The sequence below is a fragment of the Passer montanus genome, unplaced genomic scaffold (genome assembly GCF_014805655.1).
Source record: "Passer montanus isolate IOZ18808 unplaced genomic scaffold, ASM1480565v1 scaffold47, whole genome shotgun sequence".
NCBI lineage: Eukaryota > Metazoa > Chordata > Aves > Passeriformes > Passeridae > Passer > Passer montanus.
In genome coordinates this window covers 5,213,546-5,238,941 of record NW_024369596.1, presented here as the reverse complement: position 1 = coordinate 5,238,941, position 25,396 = coordinate 5,213,546, and the positions used below count along the sequence as shown (strand labels likewise).

Below are 25,396 nucleotides of genomic sequence, written 5' to 3'. Positions count from 1 at the left end.
AGGAAAATATTCAACCTTGGGGCTGGCAGATGCATCTGGGGTTGGAAGACCTTCATCCCTGAAGGTTCTTCATCTCCAGGTCTGGGTGATCTCCACCTGAGTCTGTCCATGGTGGGAGGACTTCTGTCCTCCATCCTGGGTGAATCCATGACCCACAGCCTCCTGCACACCACAACACCCACGTTGCTCAGGGACTACCTTGGACAGGCAGCTGCTGTTTTGGGATGATGGGCACCTCTGTGAGCAGAGCAGGCTCTCATCCTTCCAGCCAGCTCAGCAAATATGACCCTAATTTATTTAAAAGCTTCAGAGAGACCACGTTGGGGTGTGTGTTTGCTGTTGAATTGGGTATTTCCAGGAGACACAGCCAATAATCTTGGTATGCTCTGTGTAGGTCCTGGTTGGCTGGGAGGACCATGGAAAAGCTGGAATAACAACCATGTAGAAGGCAATGAAGTAGGTACAAAACCTAAATTACTGTTCATCGCTAATACGTTGCATGGCACTAATTAATTTTTAAACAGCCTCGCTGGGGACCTCATTGCTAAAACATGATGTTTTCTTCTCCGGAACTGTAACTGTTAACTGCAAACAACGCAGAAGAAAGTCAGGAAGGATGAGGAACCGCAGGCCCATTAGGCTGCATCTGAGTTGCCTGCCCTGATGGCCACTGTGCCTGGGGGTTGCTCTGTCACACCCCTCTGGAGGGATTTCTTTGGGCTGGGGAGTCAAATTCAGCTTCCTGGGAGTGCAGAATTGTTGTCTGAGCTGCAAGCATGCTGGGAGGAAAGGGAAAACTATTTTTGATTCTGCTCTCACCTGTCTCACTTTCCCCGAGTGTGGCTTTCCCTGAATATTTTTAACCATATTTTATTACTGGTCTCACAAGCCTCAAACTGGGGGATTGCTGTCATTGCACTCACATGTAAGTTATTTAATTCAGTCTTTGTGAGAGTTGAGAAAAGATTTTCCTCAACGTTTTCATTGCTGCTGACATCTAGATCAACACCCAAATTTATTTATTTGACATTTCCCATTTCCAATTAATCTGTGAAGTATTCCTCCTAGAATGGTCTGAGCTGGTAATGCTTTATCTTCCATTTAATGTTTAATTATTCTTTAATTATTTGGACACTTTTCTTATCACCACTTTGTGTCCACCTATTAATTCTATCCTTTTAAATTTCATCTTTTCCAAAAGAAGGGAAACTCAGCAAGCTTCTGCTAAGTTTATTTTGAAAAACTTGTCAAGTTCAGTAGTCTTACTCACACCTCTCTGTTTACTTCTTTATTTTAAAATTAGGAAATGTGGTGGCTTGGGGTGAATAATTTTTGATGTCCTCTGGGTCTGATGGTACCAGAATCCAGCTTGAGCCAGGCTGAGTGTAAAAAATCACAATTACTCCATTGAAATAGTGGTTTTTTTGCTGTTGGAGGGAGCCTTTGCTGTGTGCCAGTAGCAGCCCTGGGGTCAGGGAGGGCTGGGACTGAGGGGAGCACACGGCCCCCCCAGACGGGGCCATTTCTGTTTCCATATGGAAAAGGGATGTGGCATCTGGTTTCACTCCCAGCAGCTGGCAGCTTGAAGCCTGTGTTTTGCATGGTGTGGAGTAAAGAGAAAATAAAGTGTCGAATTGTTTGGCATTATCAAGGATTTCTGCTCCCCAGGACTCCTGCATAAAGAGATGGAAATTTTAGCTGCTGGAGCCAAGAAACACACAGAAGTATATGAATTTATTACATTTTATCTCATTCCCTTGCAAACAGCGCTGGAAATGTCAAAAGATCATCTATTGTTTCATCGTTTAGAAAGAATTTTTGTTTTCTAGTTGTAATTTCCTTGATGCCTGGCTGTGGGGAAGGAAGAGAAATTGGAGCAGGAGCTGGCAGGGCTGCGGCAGGTTGAACATGCAGGTTTGTCTGGCCATGGAGCTACATGCATTTAAATTTCTCACATCCCAGGTTTTTAATTTAACAAATGTAATTAAGGCTGGGGTAGGTACTCGGATTATTCATTTACTCCAGATGGAAAAAATTAAATTGAATGCAAATTCCGTAATCAGACGTGAAGTTGAGGATGTCGGACGTGATGGGGAAGTGTCAGCACATTAATCGGACTGCTTTCCCTAAACAGCCCCCAAATCTAAGAGCCAGGGATTATTTGAATAATTGAGGTGGCATTTGATAAGATATCTGATTGCTGATATCTCCTTAAGACGAAGCCCTAATTGTAATTCTCCATCAAGGAGGATTAATCTGTGCAACAGAATGCGCTGGGAATGGTGTGGTGTCAGACTCCCTCCCCCGAGTTTTGGTTTTTTATCAAGGGCTGCCATGCCCAGGGAAGGTGCCAAAGTGATTTATCGCTTCTCCTGTTACTTTATCCATGTGCCAGGAGGTCGTCAGGTAGCACAGCTTGGCACTGGGGATCTGGGCATCCGAGGCTGCCTGAGTGCCACAGAGCTGGGTCTGTGTTTTGGAGGTGCCTCCTTGTTGGAGAAGGATGCATCCTTGCATCCTAATGTCCCTTCTTCATGTCCTCAGGGCACGGTTAGACCTTTTTTTCTCTGGGAAAAGGAGACACAATGGAGACAAACTTCAGCAGAAGACAGTGTTGGAGGTGCATGACCTCATCCATGACCCCAGTCATCTGACAGGACCCAATCCTGGAAGACTTTTGGGGGTTGATGGACGTTGACTCCCAGCTCAGTCTTGGCTGGGGTAGAGTCATGGTTTAGGAATTGTCCCCCCAATTTAGTGCCACTACTGAGATTTGCAAACCACACTGCCACTCACTGGATCCCCTTTCCCCTCCCCTTCTCCTCCTGGAAAAGAGAATTAGAGGCATGAAAGGCAAAAATCATCATCAAAAAGATGGGTTGAAATAAGAACAATTTACTGGAAACTGGAATGAGAAAACAAACAGTAACAGCCACAATATTAATAACAAAAGGGTACCAAAAATGAGTGATTCACATAGAAAAATGCTCACCTTCAGCTAGAGCTGCTCCGGCTGGGAAGGGAGTCCCTTTCCTGCCCTTCCCCCCAAAAAACGAAGTGGAGTGGTATAGAATAACCAGGTCCTGGCCATGCCCCTCCAGCTACTGCAGAAATTAACCCTCTCCTGGCTGGAGCCAGGACAGGCAGCAAGAGTCACCACTCAGTCTGGCAACAGACACTTGGTCATAATCACAGAAATCTTTTCTTGTGGCTTCTGTTTCGCTGCCAGCACTGTTGGCTCCTCTTAAAACCAGGCAGGGAAGGGTGGGGAGAGAGGGGTGGAATTTCCTCCTTGAATCTCACACCCTGAGTGAGATTAGAAAGGATTTAAATTGCTGAAATGACAATTAAAAAAAATTAATTGAAGATCCAGTCTTGTAAACAAATAATCATCATGATCTTTCCTTCTCCCTTCCTCTATATAGCAGCAAATGAAAAAAAGCAAAAAGGAAAAAAAATTAAAGAGGGCAAAGGGATAAAGCTTAAAATAGTTTGCTGTTGGGTTTTTTTTGTTTTGTTTTTTGAGAGCTTGAATATTTGAAAATTCCATGAATTCAATATTCCTTGAATATTGAAATTTTCATTCACAGCTTGTGAAACAAGCTGTAAATGGAAATTCTTCTCTGTGAGGGTGGTGAGGCCCTGGCACAGGTTTCCCCTTCTGTGGAAATGTCCAAGGCCAGGCTGGATGGGGATTTAGACCAGCCTGGGCTAGTGGAAGGTGTCCCTGCCTGTGGCAGGGAGTTGGAAGAAGAGGAGTTTTAAGGTCCCTTCCAACCCAAACCATTCTGGGATTCCCTGCTTCTGTGTAATAGAAAATAAAAAGTGCTGGGGAGAAAATAATCCTTAGCTCTTCTGCAGTCACTGGTTTGCCCAGAAGTGATGAGGATATATGACTATTTACAGCTTGTTGTGAAACAATCTGTAAATGGAAATTCTTCTCTGTGAGGGTGGTGAGGCCCTGGCACAGGTTTCCCCTTCTGTGGAAATGTCCAAGGCCAGGCTGGATGGGGATTTAGACCAGCCTGGGCTAGTGGAAGGTGTCCCTGCCTGTGGCAGGGAGTTGGAAGAAGAGGAGTTTTAAGGTCCCTTCCAACCCAAACCATTCTGGGATTCCCTGCTTCTGTGTAATAGAAAATAAAAAGTGCTGGGGAGAAAATAATCCTTAGCTCTTCTGCAGTCACTGGTTTGCCCAGAAGTGATGAGGATATATGAGATTTTTCTGTGTCTGAAACAAAGTGAAATGAAGAGATTTTACATTTTTTCTCTTTGTCCTACCATCCCACCTCCTCCTGTGACCACGTGCCAATGGCCACTCCTGGTGGATTGGGTGCACTAAGTGATTTTAGCCAGGCTCTGGACAGTGTATTCACAACCAGAAAGGCATTATATCCCCTCAAAAAAACCCAAATCCAAACCCAAAAAAATCACTAACCACCCCTCCCCCCAAAAAAAAACCAACCAAAAAATCCCAACTTAAATCACTTGAGATAAGTTGGGTGTTATCTTAAGTTGCAAATTGCTTGTTTGCTTCTCCAGCTGGAGCTGTTAATTCAGAACAATTAACACACCGTTTAAAACCCAGACAAAGCATATGGAGGCAGTCCTTGGGAAAAGAGCCTGTTTGGGATGGAGTGCCTCGACGTGAAATGGGAAGGATAACTCCAGTTTGTCCCTCCCCTCAGATCCTGGCAGGTGTTGTGGCAAATGACACAAACACCAGATAAACTCTCAGAGCCCCTGCTGGATGCCAGGTTGAGTGATGCTCAAAGCAAGACCCAGCTGGGTCTCTAGGCCCAAAAAGAAATCCAGTGTTGACATTCATTGTTGGGATGAATTTACCACTGGTTCAGTGCCTTCACCCTCCTGCTCGTCCTTCAGATATTTCTTCTTGATGAAGAAATAACGAATCCTAGAGCGACTCCTAAAATAATGCCTGAATTTTTTATTGGCCCCTTTGCAATCCCATGGAACACCTCCCCGGCTCTGTCCTTCAGGCCTTTTGTGGCATCATTTTGGACACCCACCATTTATTTTCTCAGGTTCCCTTTTGATTTTTGATGCAGGTGAAGAGCAAAAGCCTAAATCTGGACAGAAACCCCCGAAATACAGCAGTTCAACCTTCTTAAAATACTGAGGTGAGCTCAACCTGCTTAAAATATCTCTGGGTCAAGGAGCACGGAGGTGAGCTCACTGCTTTTTTGCAAGGATGTAAATAAACCACTATCAGACTGTTATGGGATGCTGTAGGAAATTCTGCAGCAGTTTTTGCATTTTTGCAGCCCAGTGGTGGCTTATGGGGTGAGCCATCCTTTCTTCCAGCCTTTCCTCCCTGTATCCATGTGTCTTTTCAGCATGTGTGTTCATCCATGCGTCTGTGCAGCCCTGCACCTGTGAATCCATGCATCCTTGCATCTTTCCATCCATCATTTTTGGTCTTATACTTCTGACCAGAACTGCACACAAATTTTATTAAGGGCACCCAATATTTTTTTTTTCCTCGGATAAAAAAAAAATCCCACAAATCCAAATGTTTTCTTCAGAAACTTTAGAGGAATTGGCATGGCTGAACGTGCAGCAGCTTCCCCTACAAATGATGGGAAAATAAAGTTTTCCATCTCCAAGTTGGCACTAGGATTTTGGGGTTGGGGACCCCTGTAATGTGAGCCCCCCAAAAGCTCCATCCCCCTGGGCTGGGAAAGCCAAGCAGGTCATCTTTAAGAGCTTTCTCTGCAAACCCTTTCCTGCTACTCCCCCATCCGAGGATGGATGTAGGCAGCATCGGCAAATCTGAATAACTAATCAGAGTCCTCATTAACCCCCCACTGAGATGCTCAAACATTCACTTTGCTGTTTGTGAAGCAGGGAGAAAAAAAAAAAGAAAAGGAAAAGGGAAAAAACCGCACAAGCCACCCTGCATTAAAATTGATGTGTTATTAATCCCACTGTTCCAGACCTCATGGGTACCGAATTTTCCTCCGTCTCGCCCGAGGCCGAACAGTATGGTGCTGCTTCTGCAGGGCACTTTGCCTTTCCATTATTTATCAGCGCAGTGGAGAGAGGCTGCTTTTGTTCCCTGGATCCAGATGTGTTCACATGCACATGGCTGGGGTGGGGATGCCCAATATTTCTGTACATGCCCCGTCTGGGTAAATGTGAGCCCCCTACAGCAGGGCTCTGCCAACAGATACATCTCTCCCAACTGTGTTTAGCCTCAAAGCAGCTTTGCTTTTGCAGAAATACAAAAATATTTGGGCGTATGGGCATGTCTCAAATCTTTCACTCTCTCTGAGGAAGGGTGGGGTTTGTGCATCACCAGTTTAACTTCTGAAATGAAAATATTATATCCTTCTTTGCCCCAGCATCGCCAACACCTGGCCCCAGCCCTTATCCAGAGGCTGGAGAGAAATTGCACTGTGTGGGGAAAAGCCCAGCACACCAAAGGTTTTTATCACAAAAGTCCTCCTTGGAGGAGGATGTGGATGGCAGCAGGTGTTGCCAAGGTGTTTGGAGAGTCATGATCATCCCTTCTAGCTCCTTAAAGGGTTAACTAAAACTTGAGCTTTGATTTCTGCATTTGTACTGTTTTTCACACCTGCAGGGTTTCTTTGGTTGTCCCCATGGGTGTGGAGTTTGGGGCCAGTAGAGCTTGCTGCTGGGCATAGTGTGGGGTATAAAAATAATTCAACAAAACCCAGCATTACTGGGGATTTCACCATTTGTGGTTTCCTTCTAAGTCAGAGGAGCTGGCATTAAATTTATTAAAACATGCTAGTCACAATTAAACAGCACTGACATGATGAGGCTGGAAGCACCACGGTCTGCTCACACTGGAAGAAACAACGTGACATGCTGGGAAAAAACCCTTCCTGCTTTAAAATCCTACACTTTTTACAAAAAATCCTGAATTTTCTTTTGCTAAATGTCAGCTTTATTAGCATTCCTTTACATTTCATTAAAACTTGTGAACAGGGATGCCCTTGGCTTTTTGCAGCCAGGGTAGAGGCTGCTGTCCCAGGGCGCTGGGCTCCCGTCTCTGCTGGTGGATGCTGTTCAGGCCAGCAAATCAGGATTTAGGGCATTGTGGGGATTGATGACTTGTCAGAAATGGTGTCTCATTTATGACCCTGGGGCAGCTGCTGAGCACAGCCATGACAGCCATGGGACACCCTGGATCTTGCTGCCTTGCATTGCCTGTGGTGGAGCATCCTGAAGGAGGCATCTCCTCCGTTCCCCTTCGCACGGGGAGGACTTCAAAGGCCTTTGCTAAACTTCAAAGGATGCCTTTTGAAGTTGCTAAAAGTGTGTGGCAGCTCAAAAAGACTTCTCTCTCTCTGCAAGGGTGTTCAGGGAGATGTCCCTGGTGGGGTTGGCTCTTTGTGTTCCTCGTGATGGGGACTAAACCGGCATCGTTTCTGCAGAAGTGGCACAATGGTTTTGTCCTAAATGCATGCAGCACCAAGGCCTCAGGCCTGGCCACCTCCAAGGATGAAAATCAGTCTGCCAGTCTGTCAGAGCTCTTTTAACATGGACAGAGCCTTATTTCTGCTCCTTTTCCTCCAGCCCTCATGTTTTGTTCACACAGCAAGCCCAGATAGCAAAAGTCTTTCCTGTGGGGTAGAAAAAAGTCTTTATAGGATTGAGGACTGGTGCAAAACATGAGCTTTACCATCATGATGTCAGGATAAATCCAATGAAAATCAAGTCTCTGTATTTGGCATCAGCCCATTCATGCTCCTCCAAAGCATGAACATTAATTCTTTACCCTAAATAACCTTAATATTTCACCTGTTGTTGTAGTGGAAGAGTTTTGGACTCAGGCCCTTCTGAGCAGATCAGGTCCCTACATCTCTTGGCAGGACCTACATTGGCCTGAGGAGTCAAGAGGAACCTTGACCTTTTGTCTCTTCCACCATATTTTCCACGTTTGTTGGTTTCTGCTGTGTTTTGCCCTGGAATGTTCCTGGAACATTTTGGAAATGTTCCAGTTGTTTCCAGATCTCTCCTTGGGCAATGACCTTAGGCCAGGTTGGCAGGAACGCAAGCTTCCCCATGTAACTCCTTTGGACCCATGTTCCTGAGGGAGATGATGGACACCTGCCCTGAAGGCACAAAACTGCACCTCTTGTCATTGCCATGGAGTTAAAACCAGGAGAATGGAATTAAAACCAGGGAAAAGAGTTCTCATGGATCTCCTGTCTGGCCTCACCACACCAGACACGGCTCTCTGCTGGTGATGTGTAGCAGAGATGCATCCCTGGGGTGTGTGGTGGGCATCTGAGGAGCTCTTCAGAGGTTCTGTGCAGGCTGGGAGGTATCTCAGGTGTATATTGTATCTGAGAAGCTCTTTGGAGGTTCTGTGCAGACATCTCAGGTGTATTTTGGGTATCTGAGGAGCTCTTTGGAGGTTGTGTGCATGTTGGGAGGTACTTCAAGTGTATTTTGGGCAGCTGAGGAGCTCTCCAGAGGTTCTGTGCAGGTATCTCAGTTGTATATTTGGCATCTGAGGAGCTCTTTTAACATGGACAGAGCCTTATTTCTGCTCCTTTTCCTCCAGCCCTCATGTTTTGTTCACACAGCAAGCCCAGATAGCAAAAGTCTTTCCTGTGGGGTAGAAAAAAGTCTTTATAGGATTGAGGACTGGTGCAAAACATGAGCTTTACCATCATGATGTCAGGATAAATCCAATGAAAATCAAGTCTCTGTATTTGGCATCAGCCCATTCATGCTCCTCCAAAGCATGAACATTAATTCTTTACCCTAAATAACCTTAATATTTCACCTGTTGTTGTAGTGGAAGAGTTTTGGACTCAGGCCCTTCTGAGCAGATCAGGTCCCTACATCTCTTGGCAGGACCTACATTGGCCTGAGGAGTCAAGAGGAACCTTGACCTTTTGTCTCTTCCACCATATTTTCCACGTTTGTTGGTTTCTGCTGTGTTTTGCCCTGGAATGTTCCTGGAACATTTTGGAAATGTTCCAGTTGTTTCCAGATCTCTCCTTGGGCAATGACCTTAGGCCAGGTTTGCAGGAACGCAGGCTTCCCCCTTTGGACCCATGTTCCTGGGGGAGATGATGGACACCTGCCCTGAAGGCACAAAACTGCACCTCTTGTCATTGCCATGGAGTTAAAACCAGGAGAATGGAATTAAAACCAGGGAAAAGAGTTCTCATGGATCTCCTGTCTGGCCTCACCACACCAAACACGGCTCTCTGCTGGTGATGTGTAGCAGAGATGCATCCCTGGGGTGTGTGGTGGGCATCTGAGGAGCTCTTCAGAGGTTCTGTGCAGGCTGGGAGGTATCTCAGGTGTATATTGTATCTGAGAAGCTCTTTGGAGGTTCTGTGCAGACATCTCAGGTGTATTTTGGGTATCTGAGGAGCTCTTTGGAGGTTGTGTGCATGTTGGGAGGTACTTCAAGTGTATTTTGGGCAGCTGAGGAGCTCTCCAGAGGTTCTGTGCAGGTATCTCAGTTGTATATTTGGCATCTGAGGAGCTCTTTGGAGGTTGTGTGCATGTTGGGAGGTATCTCAGGTGTATATTCTATCTGAGAAGGTCTTAGGAGGTTCTGTGCAGATATCTCAGGTGTATAGTGGGTATCTGAGGAGCTCTTTGAAGGTGGTGGCATATATCAGATGTCCATTCAAATCAGCAGCTCAGAGCATGGAGGTGAACATACATCTCTGTGTTAGACATTTATCAGCAATCTGAGCAGCTCTGAACGGGTTACGTGCACCAGGGTGGGTGTTCTGGATGTGTATTGAAATCTGAGGGGCTCTCTGGAGGTGACACATCTGTCAGAGCTCTGAGGAGCTCCCTGGAGATGACGTGTGCCATGCTGGATGTGCTGGATGTGTAACAGAGGTGTGAGGAGCCCCAGCCAGGTGCTGTTTATCGAGGTGTCCCTGCCAGCTGTGCACTGGGGAGGAGCTGGCGAGGGCAGCTTTGCACCAAGGTGATACATCAGGGCTGGGCTGAGAGCAGCTTGGCACAGCCTGTGTGTATCAAGGGACATATATTGCACTATTTGTAGATATAAAATAAGGGATTTATACTGGGGATCTGAGGAGCTCTTTACCAGGAGATGTATATCAAGGCAGATGCATCACACATATATTGGAGATCTCAGGTGATGTTTATAGACACAGGGGTGATGTATATTGAGGGACATTCATCAGATGGATATTGAAGGTCTGAGGGGCTCACTAGAGGTGTTATATATGGAGAGATCAGGTGGTATTTTATCTCTTGTATTCCTTTTTTTTTTTTTGCAGTCAAACACAAAACACCTCTGTGTGGGTGGCTGTGCTGGTCCTTGCTCAGCCCATCATTGTTTTTCCACTGAAACTGCTGAGATGGACCTAGAAATCCCAGTCCCATAAAGGCCAAATTCTTGGGGCTGCAGAATCACCTCTAGCATGTGGATGGACTTTTTCCTTATTCAGTAGTGTCTGGGAGCTCCCCCATTTTGGAGGTAGTGGCTATTCCCCATTTCACTCTGAGCCCAAGTATGACAACACATTTACACCCAAGAAAATATTATAATTAACCAGGGAAATGGCAACTACCAGCATGAACTGGGGGCACAGCCAGCATCAGTGCTGTTTCATTCCTTTTTTTCCTTTTTTCTCCTTTTCAGACCTGGATTGTAGCAGCAACCCTCAGTGTGATCCCGTGAGGAGCTTTCAGCACCCACCAGGAGTGGAGAAGGAGGGGACAGGACGGCCTTGGCTCCATCCTCTGTGCACACACCAACGAGAGGCACGCCACAAATCTCGGTTCAACCTCTACAAATCTGATTTGTTTTTGTGTCCTTTTTTGGAGATGTTCAAACCTGATGGGGAAAACCCCTGACCTAGCTCAGACATCAGTCCTGCTTTCATCTCCAGGGGATATTCCCACCCACATTTTCCTTGATTTCTCCTATTTTCCCCATTATCCTCCAGAAAAAAAACCCAAAAACATTAAGAGAGACTTGCCATCCATGGCTCCACTGCCACTGCACTTTCCTAGTGCAGAAATTTATACTTTGCTTAATATTCCACTTTCTTCTTTTATAATTTCTCTCAATATTAAAATATTAAATTTTGTTTTCCCAGGTTGTGATCCCTACCCAGTTTTCGGGGCAGTGGGAGGACACTTCCAGGGCAGTGGCTCCCTGAGCACCCCCTAACAGTAAGTCTGCTTTGCTTTATGTTATTTAAGCAATTATATGTATTAATTGTGCAATTATGCATATTAATTGAGCAGGATGTGGTGAGTAATCACCTTGGTGTGGCTTTATTTGCAGGAATTTCTGCTGTTTTTTGTTGATATAATTTAAATTGTATCAACCCTTCCCTAAATGCAGTGAGTATTTCAGAGGAGAATTACACTTTTTTTTAATTTTAAAGAAATCAGTCTGTGCAGGGAGTCTTGTTTTAAAGCTCAAGTGTAGATAACATATTGCTAAGAGCCATACAAGGCAGCTTGGAGGAAAACACAGATATATTTTTGTGAAAATATTCTGAAATATAGGTTGTTATCACTGCAAAATTTTGGCACAGTGGGCAGTAGGGTGCAAAGAAATGGTCACCAACTAAAAATAAATGAAATGCAGAGCTTAAAATAAGATGTACATGAAACCAAGGGTTTCACAGTCCTTTAGTCAACCCTGATCACTAAAATTAGGTCTTGACAGAGTGACAAATGTGCTTGATCTGTGCCAAACCAGGGCACCCGGCAGGTGACACAGAAAATAAAACCCTGCTGGCTACAACTTCCCTCCTGTAGCAGCAAAGAGAAATCTTTGGTCACTGGAAATGGGAGTGGCATCTTCAATTTGTATAAATATTCTTCATAAGTGCCTGGTTTCACCTTAAATATTTAGGTGGGGACTTCTCAGGAAAAATCCCAAACCCTTCATTTGGTCCATGGCCCAGCAGAACATCTTCTCTTTGAGTCCTTTGAGTCTTGCCTCCTCTGAAGGTCCCCTCTTAGTAAGAAGCAGCCAGCAGGGACAGGATTATTTCCTCTAGGCTGCCCTTTGATTCTTGCTGGTGACCCTGCTTCAGCCAAAACAAAAAACACATGATGAAGGAAGTGATGAAAATCTCCTTAGCCTGATTTTACCCCTTTCTGGTAAAGGCACAGGTCGGGTTCATGTTGAAATTACTTTTCTGGTGAGTGTGGGGGGGATTGGGGTCACCACAATGAGCACTTTTTGGGGGATCCTCCCTGCTTGGTGCCCTCCTTCCAACCTGTATTTCAAAGGGAGTGAAAGTGATGCCTTGGAGTGGCAGCCTGGAACAGAGGCCAGACAGAGTCAGGAGAATAAAGTGGGGATTCATTAAAGGCCTTTAACAGATCCACCTTGGGCAGTCAGAGCCTCCCAGAGGCTGCACCCAGGCTGGACAGGCTCACGAGTTTTTCAGGCAGATTTGAGTTTGGTCCATTTACATATCAGGGGTTAATCCTCCAATTCCAGCTTCAGGCAATGAGCTCCCATTCCCCCAGTTTGCTCCTCCCCAGTTTATTTTTGTTTATCATTTTCTGGGCCTGAGGCTGTTGGGTGTCCTTGGCTTCCAGGCCCAGAGGAATTGTTTTGTCTGACCAAGATGTGAAGGCAGGAGCTGACACTTCACATGGAGTTGGAGTTATGCACTAATGCAGCACAGGATGTGGAAAATATAAAAGCTAAAATCTTTAAGGCATCAGAAGTACTCTGCACCCTGCCATGTGTTTTGTGTGTGTTGGGTTGTTCTCTTTGGAGGAGCTGTGGCTGTGGAGGACACAAAGAGCAACCTGGCCTGGAAGCATCTCCAGCAAGGAGACCAAACCCAAACTGCTCAGCAAATTGTGCCAACAGGGTCCAGACACCTTCCTTGAGAGATGTGATGGTGGTGGGTGTCCATTTAATTACCTTCTGGAACACTGGGCTGGCATCACTCTGAGTGGTTACTGATAGAAATTACCTGAAGGCTTCTGAGAAACCACTTGGTTTCCCTTGGCTTTCTGCACTGTGTGTTAGTCCCTGCAGTTTCCAGGCACCAAACTATTTCAGCTTTCCCCCTCCTGAAGCCCCTATGAGCACAAGATTCACCTCTGAGGCCAGGCCATACCTTTTGTCATTGTGCAAAAAATGTTGTGAAAAAAATTTAGCATTTCTGTCTCACACCATAAACACTTTCCAGTCCTTTTTTGATCCCAATTTCTTCATCATGTTGAGTTCAGACGAGGTTGAGATTTACTCCCATTTGGAGTAAATGGAGAAGACAGTCTAATAAGCATTACTAAAGGAGTTTGAAACCCATTGTAACTCCCTATAAATCACCATGTCATATTTCAAACTTCCCTTTCATCACTGAGGCTGGAAATATGGCCAAAAAATTGCTTTCAAATGGGCAAATGAAAAATGTTTCAATTGTGGTGATTAATCAAGGTGTTCCCATTTCAATCTTTAGTGCCTTGGCTCAGGGTTTGGATAGGGACAACTCCCTGTAGGTGCCAGAAAGCCTGACGTGCCTCAAGGAAAACAATGTTTTTGTTTTCTGGTCAGCAGAGTCATTTTTCATAGGGAATTTTACATTTTACATAGGAAATTCAGGGGAAGGCAAGACCAGGCAAGACCAGGAGGAGCCAGAGAGCTGCAAGAGAGGGACATGAAATGAAAACTCAGGGAGTCAAGAACCCTGGTTTATCTGCCTTATGGGGCTCCAGAGGGAGTTTTTCCCCCTCCCAAGGGGAAAATTTCCAAGTGTGATAGCAGGAAACAGCAGGAAATGAGGCAGATTTAGGAGAGGATTTTATTTGGTGTACTGTGGTATTGCTGTTTTCCTGATTTTTCCAGTCAGGGAAGTTTTTGCACTCACACACCTCACCTGTGTTTCTGCACTTGGGTTCACTCTGTTGTTTTTAGCAAGTCCACTAAAAGGCAGGTGTATGTCCACATTTACTTCTGGAGGTTTTGGGAGATTTGCATAAAAACTGTGAGATTTGAGTTGCAAAGCAAACACCCCAGGAAGGCATTAAATTGAAACTGTATCTAAAAATATGGAAAATTGCAGTATGGATTGTGGGGTGTTCATGGACTGCAGCAACATTTACAAAAAGTCCTTGGTTTGTGGTGGGATCTGTGCCAGAACTGTTGGCAGGGTTGAGGTTGCAGGTGGGTCTTGCACTGGCATTGGTCTGTTTTGCACTTTGTGATATTTGCAGTGGCAGAGAAATTGGTTTTTGTTATTTAATAGCAGTGTTCCCCAAATTAGTGCCCCCTCCCCAAGTCTCCAAAACTCCATGCAGCTCACTTGCTTCCCTTCTCCTGCCCCTGTAGAAAAAAGATTGGAGGCACAAAAGGCAAAGATTGTGGGTTGGGACAAGAACAATTTACTGCAAACAGCAATGAGATAAGAAAATGAATTTGTAACAGCAGCAATACATATAACAAAAATGCACAAAAGAGAGCACAGAGCTTTACCTGACCACAGCCATGCCCCCAAAGAGCTCCTTCTGGTCAGGACCAGCATTAACCCACTGATAATGATACCCTTTCCCCTGCCCCTGACAATGGTATTAAAAAAAAAAAAAAAAAAAAAAAAAAAAAGTATAAAATAATATAAGGGTCTGGTGAAGCCCCCGTCCAAGCTATTGTAAAAATTCACTCTGTCCTGTTTGAAACCAGGACATGGGTGAAGGACTGGAAGGACTGCGAGTGTCAGTTTGGAATGGAAAAACTTGGATAATGGTTTAATTTTTGCACAGCAAGACAGTTTTTGAGTGTGTTTCTTCTCAGCTACACAAGCAACAGCACTGATGTCACCTTTGGTCTTGGGACAGAAGTTTGTAGAATTCACAAATATTACAGTTTCCCATGACCTTGTTCACCTCAGACCCACACTTAAACCTCTTCTTCCAGCTCATGTTTCCAAAACTCATCACATTTTTTGCCATTACAATTTTTGTCCTCTGAGAAGCTCTTTTTAACCTGGCAGGGCCCTGGGGATGGAGCCCTGTGCACCTGTCACAGCATCCCCTGCACAAAGTGTCCCCGGCTGGGTCAGTGGGGGACACCAAGGGTGGCAGTGGCTGGGTGACAGCAGACTTGCAGCCTGGCACTGGTGGGGTCCTGCAGGGCTCCATCCTCCACCCGTGCACTTCAGCATGAATTAGATGCAGGACTGGAAGGGATATGAAGCAAGTTTGCAGAGGATACAAGACTGGGATGCTCTGTTGACTGCCTTGAAGGCAGGGAGGCCCTGCAGAGAGACTCTGAGGGCTGGGCCACCACCATGAGGGCTGGGCCACCACCATGAGGGCTGGGCCCTCACCGTGAGGGGCTGGGACATCACCGTGAGGGCTGGGACATCACCGTGAGGGCCGGGCCACCACCGTGAGGACTGGGACATCACCGTGAGGGCTGGGACATCACCATGAGGGCTGGGCCATCACCATGGAGCTCAGGGAAAGTGTTGGATTCTGCACCTGGAGGTACAGACAGACAAAGGAATGAGATGCTGGAAAGCAGCTCTGCAGAAAGGGGCCTGGTGGTTGATGGAAGGTTGAATTTGAGTCAGGAGTGCCCTGCCAGCCAAGAGGGACATCCCTGTCCTGGGGGGATTCAGGCCCAGCACCCAGCTGGGTGAGGGAGGGGATTGTCCTTCTCTGCTCAGCCCTGGGGTGGCCTCACCTGGAGTCCCTGGGCAGCTTTGGGCATGAGAACGACTTTGGACTATGAGAGAGCATCCTAAGGAGGGCAGCAGAGATGGGGAAGGGGCTTGAGGGAAGCTCAAGGAGGAGCAACTTAGGGCACTTGGTCTTGGAGGAGATTGGAAGACCCATCACAGTCTGCAACTTCCTTGTGAAGGGAGAGGAGGGGCAAACACTGATTGCTGCTCTGTGTGCCCAGTGCCAGGACCCAAAGGAATGGACTGAAGTTGTGTCAGGGCAGGTTCAGGTTGGATATTAAAGAAAGGTTCTTCACCCAGAGGTTTCCTGGGCACAGGAACAGGCTCCCAGGGCACTGGGCATGGCTCAAGGCTAGCAGAGCCCAAGAAGCATTTGGGCAATCCTCTCAGGTGTGTGGTGTGACTCTTGGGGATGGTCCTGGGCAGGGCCAGGAGCTGCACTCGAGGATCCTTGTGGGTCCCTTCCAGCTCAGATCATTCTGTGATTCTGTGGCCTTCTCATTGCCAGGGTGGGTTTGGGATTTGGTGTTTGCAGGATGGAAATGTGGGTGCTCAGTGATTCTGGCTCACCTCTCTCCATGCGATGGAGAATGAAGAGCACAAGCCAAGGTTTGAAAGCATAGGGCAAGACTTTAGCCTTTGGACATTAATTACTTTCAGAGAAGATCTGTTAAAACATTCATCTGCTCCCGATTTTTCACATGGCAACCAGATTGTTGTTTTTTTTTTTTTTTTTACATTTCATGCCCAGCAAGAGGAAGTTTCTACATTTTTGGGGTTCCTCAGCTACACTTCACTTCAAAGCTTTTTGATTTGCTGAAAAAAAATCACAACTCGCTCTTTTGGGAACTTTTCTTGGGCAGAGGGCTGGGTTGCACAAAATTCAAGTATTCTCAGGTTACTTTGAAGAAGCTTCTTTGATGTTTCCCTGTGCCAGTTTGTTTTGGAAGGTGCTTTAATGGTCTTCCCCTATAAAAATAACACTTAAAAATGTATGTAGGTATCTCAGCTCTCCACTTAAAAAAATGAGCAAAGTTGTTTAATGCTGCCGTTCAAGGTACATTAACCTTGTCTGCTGAAGCTCTGACTGGCTCTTGCAGGTTTTATTCTCATGTTTATGTTGCAGAGATATCCCTGGAGCCTTTCAGAGATGGGTATCTTTGGAGAGGAGGGAAATATTTAGCAGTAATTGTTGTTCTCATCAGAAATCCACTGAAGCAGCTCCATCCTTTCTATGGAGCTGAAGGTGGGAGGAGGATTGAGACATATTAATTAAATAAACACAAATAACAAATAAATACTAAACAAAAAAATTAAATGCCTAGGTGAAAATATTAAATAAATAAATACTCCTTTCCATGGACATTCCAAACCAGCATTTGGCAACAGTTTTTTTTTGGCATTGTCCAACATGGTGTTTCCCTCTCCCTTTTATCCCAGTGCTTATGTGTTGACCAACTGCTTCTTTAGGAGAAAAACAGAAAAGGTATTTGCTCTGGTCTAGACTTTGTTCTACAGAAATATCAAGTCACTATCTGCTTTAACCCATGCTTGTAGCAGAAACACAGAGTCAATTTCTCCTTTTTTTGCCAGGCAATAACAGGATACTGGGAGGGTATGGAGGTCAGCATTTAGTAAAACCAGCATCTTGGCCAAGAGCAAAAGATGCTCCCAGTGCAAGAAAACCTCCTGGGATTGGATTGAGGAAATTTGGCTATGATCTATTCTTAAAAAAAAAATTAAAATTACTTGATGGCACAGTGGTATCTTTGCACAAATGTTCCCAATCTGCCCAGATGACATTTTACATGAGCCTCTTTGGAAGCAACCTTAAATGTGGAGGAATGGCCAGGAATGGGTAATGTCTTGAAAAATTGGATTCTTTTCTGATTTTGACCATTTAATAGCACTTGGTTTATTTTTAACAAGCTCAGGGTGTCATAAAGGACTTCTGTAATGACATGAAAACCTGCTATTCATCTTTCAGAGTAATTTTGGTAAAAACAGGCAAAAAAGGTGGGGATTTGTTGGTAGAAATGAGACATTCAAGAGGAGAGGGTCACTCTTAATTCACTTTATGGCCAGTCAAGAGTTGGCATCACCCCTCGAGGGCGAGCCTGTCCTGGTGGCTCTGAGTGAGATGTATCGTCCTCTGGAGGACCCTCTCCATCCCTCCTCTGCTGTATTTCTTCATTTTTACTTGGCTGAGTGCATATATCATAAACTTCAGCCTGCACCAGCCCTCTGTGAAGAGGGTGGCATAAAAAACTGGCAGCCTGCTGCGGACAGAGCGTGACTGACACGGCAGCATTGCCAATCCCACAGCATCCCCTCTTCAAAAAATCCCCTTCAGAAAAGGCAACCTTCCCTTAATTCAGAAAAATACCTTCCATGGCTGGTAAAAAAAAATCCTTAAGTATCTCTAATTATTTTAATGCTTCAGGTGGAGAAGAAAAGCCTGAAAAGTTGATTTTCTGATTTTTGCTGTTGAATCCTCCATTATCAGTTGGATTTGTTGCTGTGGGGCAGAAGCCTCTCAATAAGCTGGAAAAAGAGATCTTCATTTTCCCATTGGTTCAGAAACATGAGTTGTGCTTTACAGATTGAATATTAACATTTTGCTTTGAAAACAGTGATGTAGAGTCCATAAAAGGGATTTTTAATTTTTTTTTCATTCAGCCCCAATTCTGACCAGCCCTAACCATTCTAATATGGGTTTATGGCTGTTTTATTAATCAAGGAGGTCATGTTCACCTGGAGGGTGACTGACAATACTTTGGTATTTTAAGTGTTGTAAGGCAACATGGAAAAAACCTCCAACTTTTCAACTTAGTCTTTAATTATTTTTACTTGAAAAAGGATGTAATATATTGCTGGTAAAAAACCTCAGCCCATAAATCTGAGAGTCTTTTAGATAGGCACAAGCTCTTTGGGAAATACATTTCCAACGTAATGGCAACATTTCAGTGATAGCTGAAATAATTTTATTTCATAAGGAAGTTTAGGATACTTTGATCTCAAGTCACTGCCAAAATGTGAAGTACTGCTGCTTCCGGAAATGAAAGAGCCTTTATGGGTTTTTATTGCTCACCATTTCTTTCCTCTGTGCAAATCCCCCAGGAGCTGGCTGCAATTCCTGCCCTCCCTGATCTCCAGATCCCCAGAATTCACTCCTCACCCAGGATTTGGGCATTCCTTGAGGTGGGCTGGAAGGGGGAGCAGGGGTTGGCAGGGGTTTCTTTGGTGATACTCTGCTCCTCCAGTATCTGGATGCCCACAGTCAAGAGTCAAAAATTAATTTAAGTGGGGGAAAGAAGGAAAGGAGAGGGGATGAATGTATAAAACAAACATACAAACAATGAGAAAGGGTTAAGGCACGTAATGGCAGCTTTCAACCCTTCCCTGAGCTGGCTGCTGATAAATCCATGGGGCTGACAGCTCTGCCCAGTTATCCTGAGATTCATGGCTGGGGCTTCCACGTGAAGCACCTGTCCAGCTTTTCCTGTGGCCACCAGACACTTTTCTGGATATTTACAGTGTCTGAGTGCATTTGTTTCCCCCAAGATAAATAAATGTACTGCTATTGGCAACAGCTCTCTCCCACTTTTATCCCTATTTCCACCCCCTCCACATTTAGCTGTCAGTCCTATTCTCCAAACAAATCAGCACCCATAAAGCTCAATGAACAGCTTGATTTGAGCAGCTTAGATATTATTCAGCAATTAAATTGGGCTCTGGGCTGCCACCTTCTGGGAATAGACTCACCCAAAAAGCTCACACCCCCAGCAAATCACCACGTGCTGGTTGTAGGATCTCTCTTGGCAGGAACAATAGATGCCAAGCAGGGTATTTTTCCCAAAATAGCAATGTCTTTTTTTTTTAGCTTCCCACACAGATGTCCAGACTGTCACAGTGCTAAATTCTGCTTTTCCCCAGCTGAAACTGTTTCTGCTGGGGAGGTTTTTCCCTGGGTGTTGCCCCCCAAGGACATGGATATTTGTGTGCCTGCAGCTGCGAGCTGAGGTTTGACATTGGACATCAAAGGTTTTAAGCTGTGAGTTCACTCAGGAGCAGATAATTTTGCCTCCTGCTATTTTGCTGTTGGGAGGAAAAAGATGAAAAGCATCATTTTAATCCCATAAATGCAATATCCTCACTGCTAGAGGTCTGTGTCATGCAAGAACCCTGATCTACCTTCACAATGCACGGGATTTCGGGTGTGATTTCGCAGTATTCAATTCATGGGTTATCCATATTTGTGCAAAGTATAAGAAAGAATAACCTCATTTATTCATGCACAATAAAGAAGAGTTGTTGATGCTCATCCCATGCACACAGCACTTGGCTTTCCATTTGGATGTGGTGCATTTGTGAACTTAGTTCCTGGCAAAACCTGAAACCTCGAGAAAATCAGAATATTGCACCTCTTCCCCCAGACAACCTCACAGAGAGGACTAAATTTCTCACAAACATTCCCAAATGTGCCTCAGTTTTGACTGAGCTCATCAGTGCCTCTGCTCCTGTTCTTTGCACCTTCCTGCCTGTCACCATTTCGTGGTGACAGCAGTGCTGACACTCTTTTTGGTAATATTCCCTGACAGTATCTGGGGACTTTACACAACTTTCTGCATTTCCTCAGGGGGTGGTGCCAAGGCTCTTCTCCAGATGAGAAGCCAGGAGGAAAGCCAGTGCATCACACCAGGGAGATCCTTGGGGAGATGTTATCTCTTGCAGAAAGGAGGCATTGCAAGAAGAAAGGAGGTCCCAGGAAGATTTTCTGGGTGACTTTGTGAGTTGGCCCAAAACAGAGCTCTGAGCCAGAGAGAGAACAAGAGTTTTTTGAGAATTCAGGCAAGATTATTGGCTTTTCTTTCTAAAGCAACCACACAGCTGCAGTGAAATAGTGGGAGAGGAGGTGTTTTAGGGCCAAGAATTGCTTTTGGGTCACATCTACCACCAGGTCTGTTTGTTGGGGACTTTTCCCAGCCAAGTGCTCCACTACAAATTTGTCCCTTCCTGGTGCCCTCTTTTTTCTCCATCTCCTTTGGACCTGAAGATACAAAAAAATATATATATTTTGTTTTCCTCCCAGATAACTGCATTTTAGAGAAAGCAGCAGCTTCCAGAGAGGTTGGAGGTGGTGTGAGGACCAGTTTATAGGGTGTGCAAAATCCAGGTTTGCCCCCTGGCTCAAATCAAGCAAAAGCTTCCACATTTCTGTGCATTCAATCATCATGGGGTCAGTACCTCAACATAGGAGACAGCTGGGTTGGAGTGCACAGCATAGGAATATGTTAAATAAAATAACAAACAAATAAATAAATAAATAAATAAAATATGTTGGTGAATCTCCACACTGGATTCTCAATGTCCCTTCTGAACTGAGCATGAGGATGTGACTCTGTGGTGACTAAAGGCAAAGAGACACATCATTTTGGGATGGTACAGTGTATAATTTAAAAAATGGCAAGTTTTGCCTTTATCGTTTGTCTTTCTGCTTCCAGAAAAGAGGACTAGCTGGAAAGGGAATGGAAATCCCCATTTAGGCAGTGTGGTTAGGCAGGAAGGGTGGAAAGAAAATGCCCTGGTGTGCCAGGGTTCACAGGGGAGAAGATATCATGAGTTTCACTGATGGCACCATCCTCTCCACGAGCTCTCCAGTGAAGATCTCCCTGCAGTGACCTGCTTCTCTTCCCCCCAGTGCATTCCTTATCCAAAATCACAAATCTCAGAAAATCATCAAATCACAATAAGGCTCATCAAACCATCTTGAGTTTCTTCCAGAGACTGTGGCAGAGGGCAGTGTGAGCAATGTCACCTCTCCTTTCTGCCTTTTATTTTTCCTTCCCTCCCTGTGGGATTTTTCTGGTGGGGGGATCCCTGCTGATGCAGCAGCTCTGTTCTCCTGCCCGCAGGTTCTCGATGTGACTCCCAAGCAGGATGCACCATGTCTCCCCTGCACCAGCTCTGACCATGATGGCCACCCAGACAGTGCCTCCTCCTCCCTACCAAGACACCCCACAGGTGAGTGTCCTCCAGACCCCCCCAGCTCCTGCATTAATTGCCTTGATTTCCCAAACAATGGCCATTACAAAATATTTCACCCCAGAGCATTCATCTCAGAGACTGGCAGAATTAAAACCTCTTCTGTCAGTCTGCAAGATGGAAAGATTTTGGGTTAAACTGTGATTTTTTCCCCATTTTCCTTATGTCTTAAGCTGTGCCAAGGGAAATTTAGGTTGGATGTTAGAAAAAAGTTTTTTTACTGAAAGAGTGATCAGGTACTGGAATTATCTGCCCAGGGAGGTGGTGCAGTCACCATCCCTGGGTGTGTTTAACAAAGCCTAGATGTGGCACTGGGGGCCAGGGTTGAGTTGAGGTGTTGGGGCTGGGTTGGACTCAATGATCTTGAAGGTCTCTTCCAACCTGAGAATTCTGTGATTCTGTGAATTCTGTGATTTTGGGTCTTTGGGCATTCTTGGAAAGCCAACACAGTGGCATGATTGCAACCAGCAGCTTAATTAGCTGGGAAGATGAAACATTTAACTAAACCAGGACAGGTTTAGTCATAGGAGTGGCCTTTGATTTATTTCAATGGCATTTTTTAATAACCTGTGGCAGGGGAGAAAAAACCAATTCATCTCCAATGGTGCTCTAAGCAGTCAAATAATGTTTTCAAGCATCATTATGGAGTCAAGTTATTATAAGAAGAGGAGTTTGTCCAAGAGAAACTCTTCTGGAGCACCCCAGTGGGCTGGACTTGGGAGTTGAGGATGAATTTCAGAGATGGTCATGCACCTTGAAGCCCATCCTGAGATTTTTTAGGGGTAAATTTATGTCACATTTCTGTTTTTCCAGCTGCAATGACTGAACAGGGGTGATCTGTATTGTGCACTGAGCCAGCTCCACATTCAAAGCAGCTTTTTTTTTGTGTTTGTGTGGAAGATTTCAAGATTTTCCTCATTTGCTGCATTCATCATCTGCAAAAGCAGAAAAATCTCCCCTCCCAATAAAAAAAAACCCAAAACACAAAACACAAAAACCTCAAGCCCCCAAGCCCGTCCTCTGCAAGCTAAAATAAATAAATTGACTTTTCCACCCCCCCTTGGAGCCACCCGTGTCTCCTTTCTCCTCATTTCCTGTGGTGGGAAAAGGTCACTTCTCACAAACGACACCTCAGTGGGGTTTTATGGCTCCTCAACTTCTGTGTCATCATTTACTCGCTTCGCTGCTCTGCCTAGAGTAGGGCTTTTTTTTTTTTTTATCCCAAATTTTTTTTTCCCTTTCTCGCTTACACAGCGGGGGAGCCACGGCACCGTTTGAGTCCTAATGGGCAATTTAAGGGACTTTTAAAATAGCGACATTTTCGTGGCATCCTTTGGAGACGTCCCCTCTCCCTTCTCCCTCCCTGTCCCTTATCTGCCCCCTCTTTGAATACATTGAATTTTGGGGACCCTCAGGAGCATTGCTGACCAAATCCTTCCTTTTTTACCTTATCAAGGCGGTTGCTCAAGCGTTTAGTGGGTTTGGAGGAAAAGCTGCAGCCAAGAATTGATTTTTTTTTATTTTTTTGATTCGTCTGCGACTGCTGTGAACTTTTCACCTGAAAATTTGGGATTTCTAGGGATTAGAAAAGCAAATTACACAAATTTCTTCCCTCCAGAAGTGGGGAAGAAATGGAGAGGACTGGATAAATGGAAAAATTATTGATGATCAGAGCTACAATGGGCTCCTCCTCATCAAGGGAAGCACTTTGGGGAGAAGAATGCTAAAAAAAGGGATTTGGGGAGCTTTGCAGTCATGTTTTGCAGCAGAGGCTGTGCAAGCTGTCACCCTCACTGTCAGAAAAAGGCAAAAACGAAGCAGAAATGATGGGAAAAGCTGCCTTTTGGAAGGAAAAATGCTTCATTAATCCCTGGAATCTGTTCAGGGGGTGGAACATGGAGCATCTTTTACACCAAGTGTGGTCTCATGCCTTGAGTTCTCTACCTGTTGAAAATCAAAATCTGCATTAAAATAAATTTTCTGTAATAAATGAAAACCAAAAGCTGAGGAAGAGTCTTCAGCCATTTCTTTGGTAAAAAGAGGTATTTTTTTAATGGGTATTTTTAGCATCAAAAGTGCTGAAAGCAGCTTTGCCCTGCCAAAAAAATGCGTCTTAGGTGGTCACAAGAGGGACAAAAAAGGGAGGAAGGGACATTTATTTATTCATTTATTCTAAAAATATATTTAAGAAAAAGTGTTATTAAAAATTGGGTTAATTTTTCATCAATTTCAGCACAGAAAATAATAAAAACCATCCTCCTCCCAAGTGGTTACGATAGGGACAAAAATGACCAATAAAAAAATAAATAAATAACTTAGCCTAGAAATTTATTTTGAAAAAAAATGTAAAAATCAGATGAAGAAGTTGATTTTTCATAATTTTCAACACAGAAAGTGATAGAAGTATCTCTCCTCCTCCCCATAAAAAGTGCTTTTTTTGGTGATTATAACAGGGAAAAAACCAAAATATCCTGAACACATTTCTATTTTCTTATTTACAAATATATTTTCTAAGAAGTCACAGGTTAAGAATTGGGTGGGGATTGGGATTTTTCAGTAGGAGCCACAAAAACCCCCCAATTCCTGGTGTCCTCAGCAGATTTTTGGGCTCAAAACTGCTGCTTTCAACATCCCACTAAGGAGGAGATGATTTAGGGGATTTCCTCTCTGGACTTGAATGTCTTTGTCCAGTCTTCAAATAAAATCTAAAAATGGGGAATTATTTAATTGAAACCAGTGGGAAGCCCCCCAGAGCTCAGGAGCAGCCACCAACACCAGGAGAGGATTTCCTTCCAAAAGAGGAAAAAACCCCAGAAATATCATCCCTGAACCCCAGAAATTTGTAATTCCAACCCCAAAAATGTCATCCCTGAACCCCAGAAATTTATAATTCCAAATCCAAAAATATCATCCCTGAACCCCAGAAATTTGTAATTCCCAAACCCAGAAATATCACCCACAGCTCAGGCAGCATTGAGCAAACAGCATCTCAAAAATATTTGCTTTACCCAAGAGCCTTGTGAAAAATCAGGGATTTTAAAATGTTATTTTACTATTTCATTACTGTTTTAAAAATTTCATTATTGCTTCTTTTAAAAAAATCTAGTTTTTTACATCTTTATAGCCCTTTGTCATTTCTTTGCATGTTCTATATTTAAAACTTATTTTTAAGGATATTTTGAGCATAATTTAGATTTTTTTCCCAACACTTTAACATCTCATTATATTTTCTACATTTTAAAGTGTTTTGGATTTTTACATAATTGCAAATGTATTTTTTTACATTTTTCTGTATTTTAAATAAATTTTTACATATTTGTAAAACATTTTTTGATTTTCACATCTTTGAACATTATAACATTGTAAAACTTTACTTTTCCAATATATTTGTAAACACATTTTGAACATATTTGAAACATACTTTAACAAATTTTTAACAGTTTGCATAATTATTATTATGATTTTTTTCTTCACTTTTTTGGGCTGCTTTTCAAACACAACTTTTTGTGCATTTTATTTTCCTTTTTCAATTACCTTTTTCCCCCCTCCTGCAACTATTTTTGGCCATTTTCCATGGGAAAAAGACACCAAACCAAGCCCCACCTGCGTTTTTTATCAAAATTTACAACTTTTACACCCAAATATTTCCTCCTATTTCCATTTTCCCACTATCAGGAACCTGCTGCCTT

At 44.2% G+C, this 25,396-nt stretch overlaps 1 protein-coding gene across 5 annotated transcripts in view; it reads left to right on the top strand.

The window, feature by feature from the left end:
• Positions 1-365: 365 nt before the first annotated feature.
• PKNOX2 (PBX/knotted 1 homeobox 2) overlaps positions 366-25,396 on the top strand; it is a 49,354-nt gene continuing 24,323 nt past the window's right edge. Inside the window, exons 1-6 of one of the 5 annotated variants that reach the window (XM_039721989.1) lie at positions 408-456; positions 1,830-1,914; positions 5,067-5,138; positions 10,640-10,761; positions 11,100-11,175; positions 21,578-21,686. In XM_039721989.1, the coding sequence (XP_039577923.1) occupies positions 21,603-21,686 (84 nt within the window). In that variant the 5' untranslated portion in view covers positions 408-456; positions 1,830-1,914; positions 5,067-5,138; ... (1 more) ...; positions 11,100-11,175; positions 21,578-21,602. Of the gene's footprint in view, positions 461-1,829; positions 1,915-5,066; positions 5,139-10,639; positions 10,762-11,099; positions 11,176-21,577; positions 21,687-25,396 lie in introns of all 5 variants that reach the window. The other 4 variants (XM_039721988.1, XM_039721990.1, XM_039721986.1 and 1 more) reach the window with 4 other exon arrangements.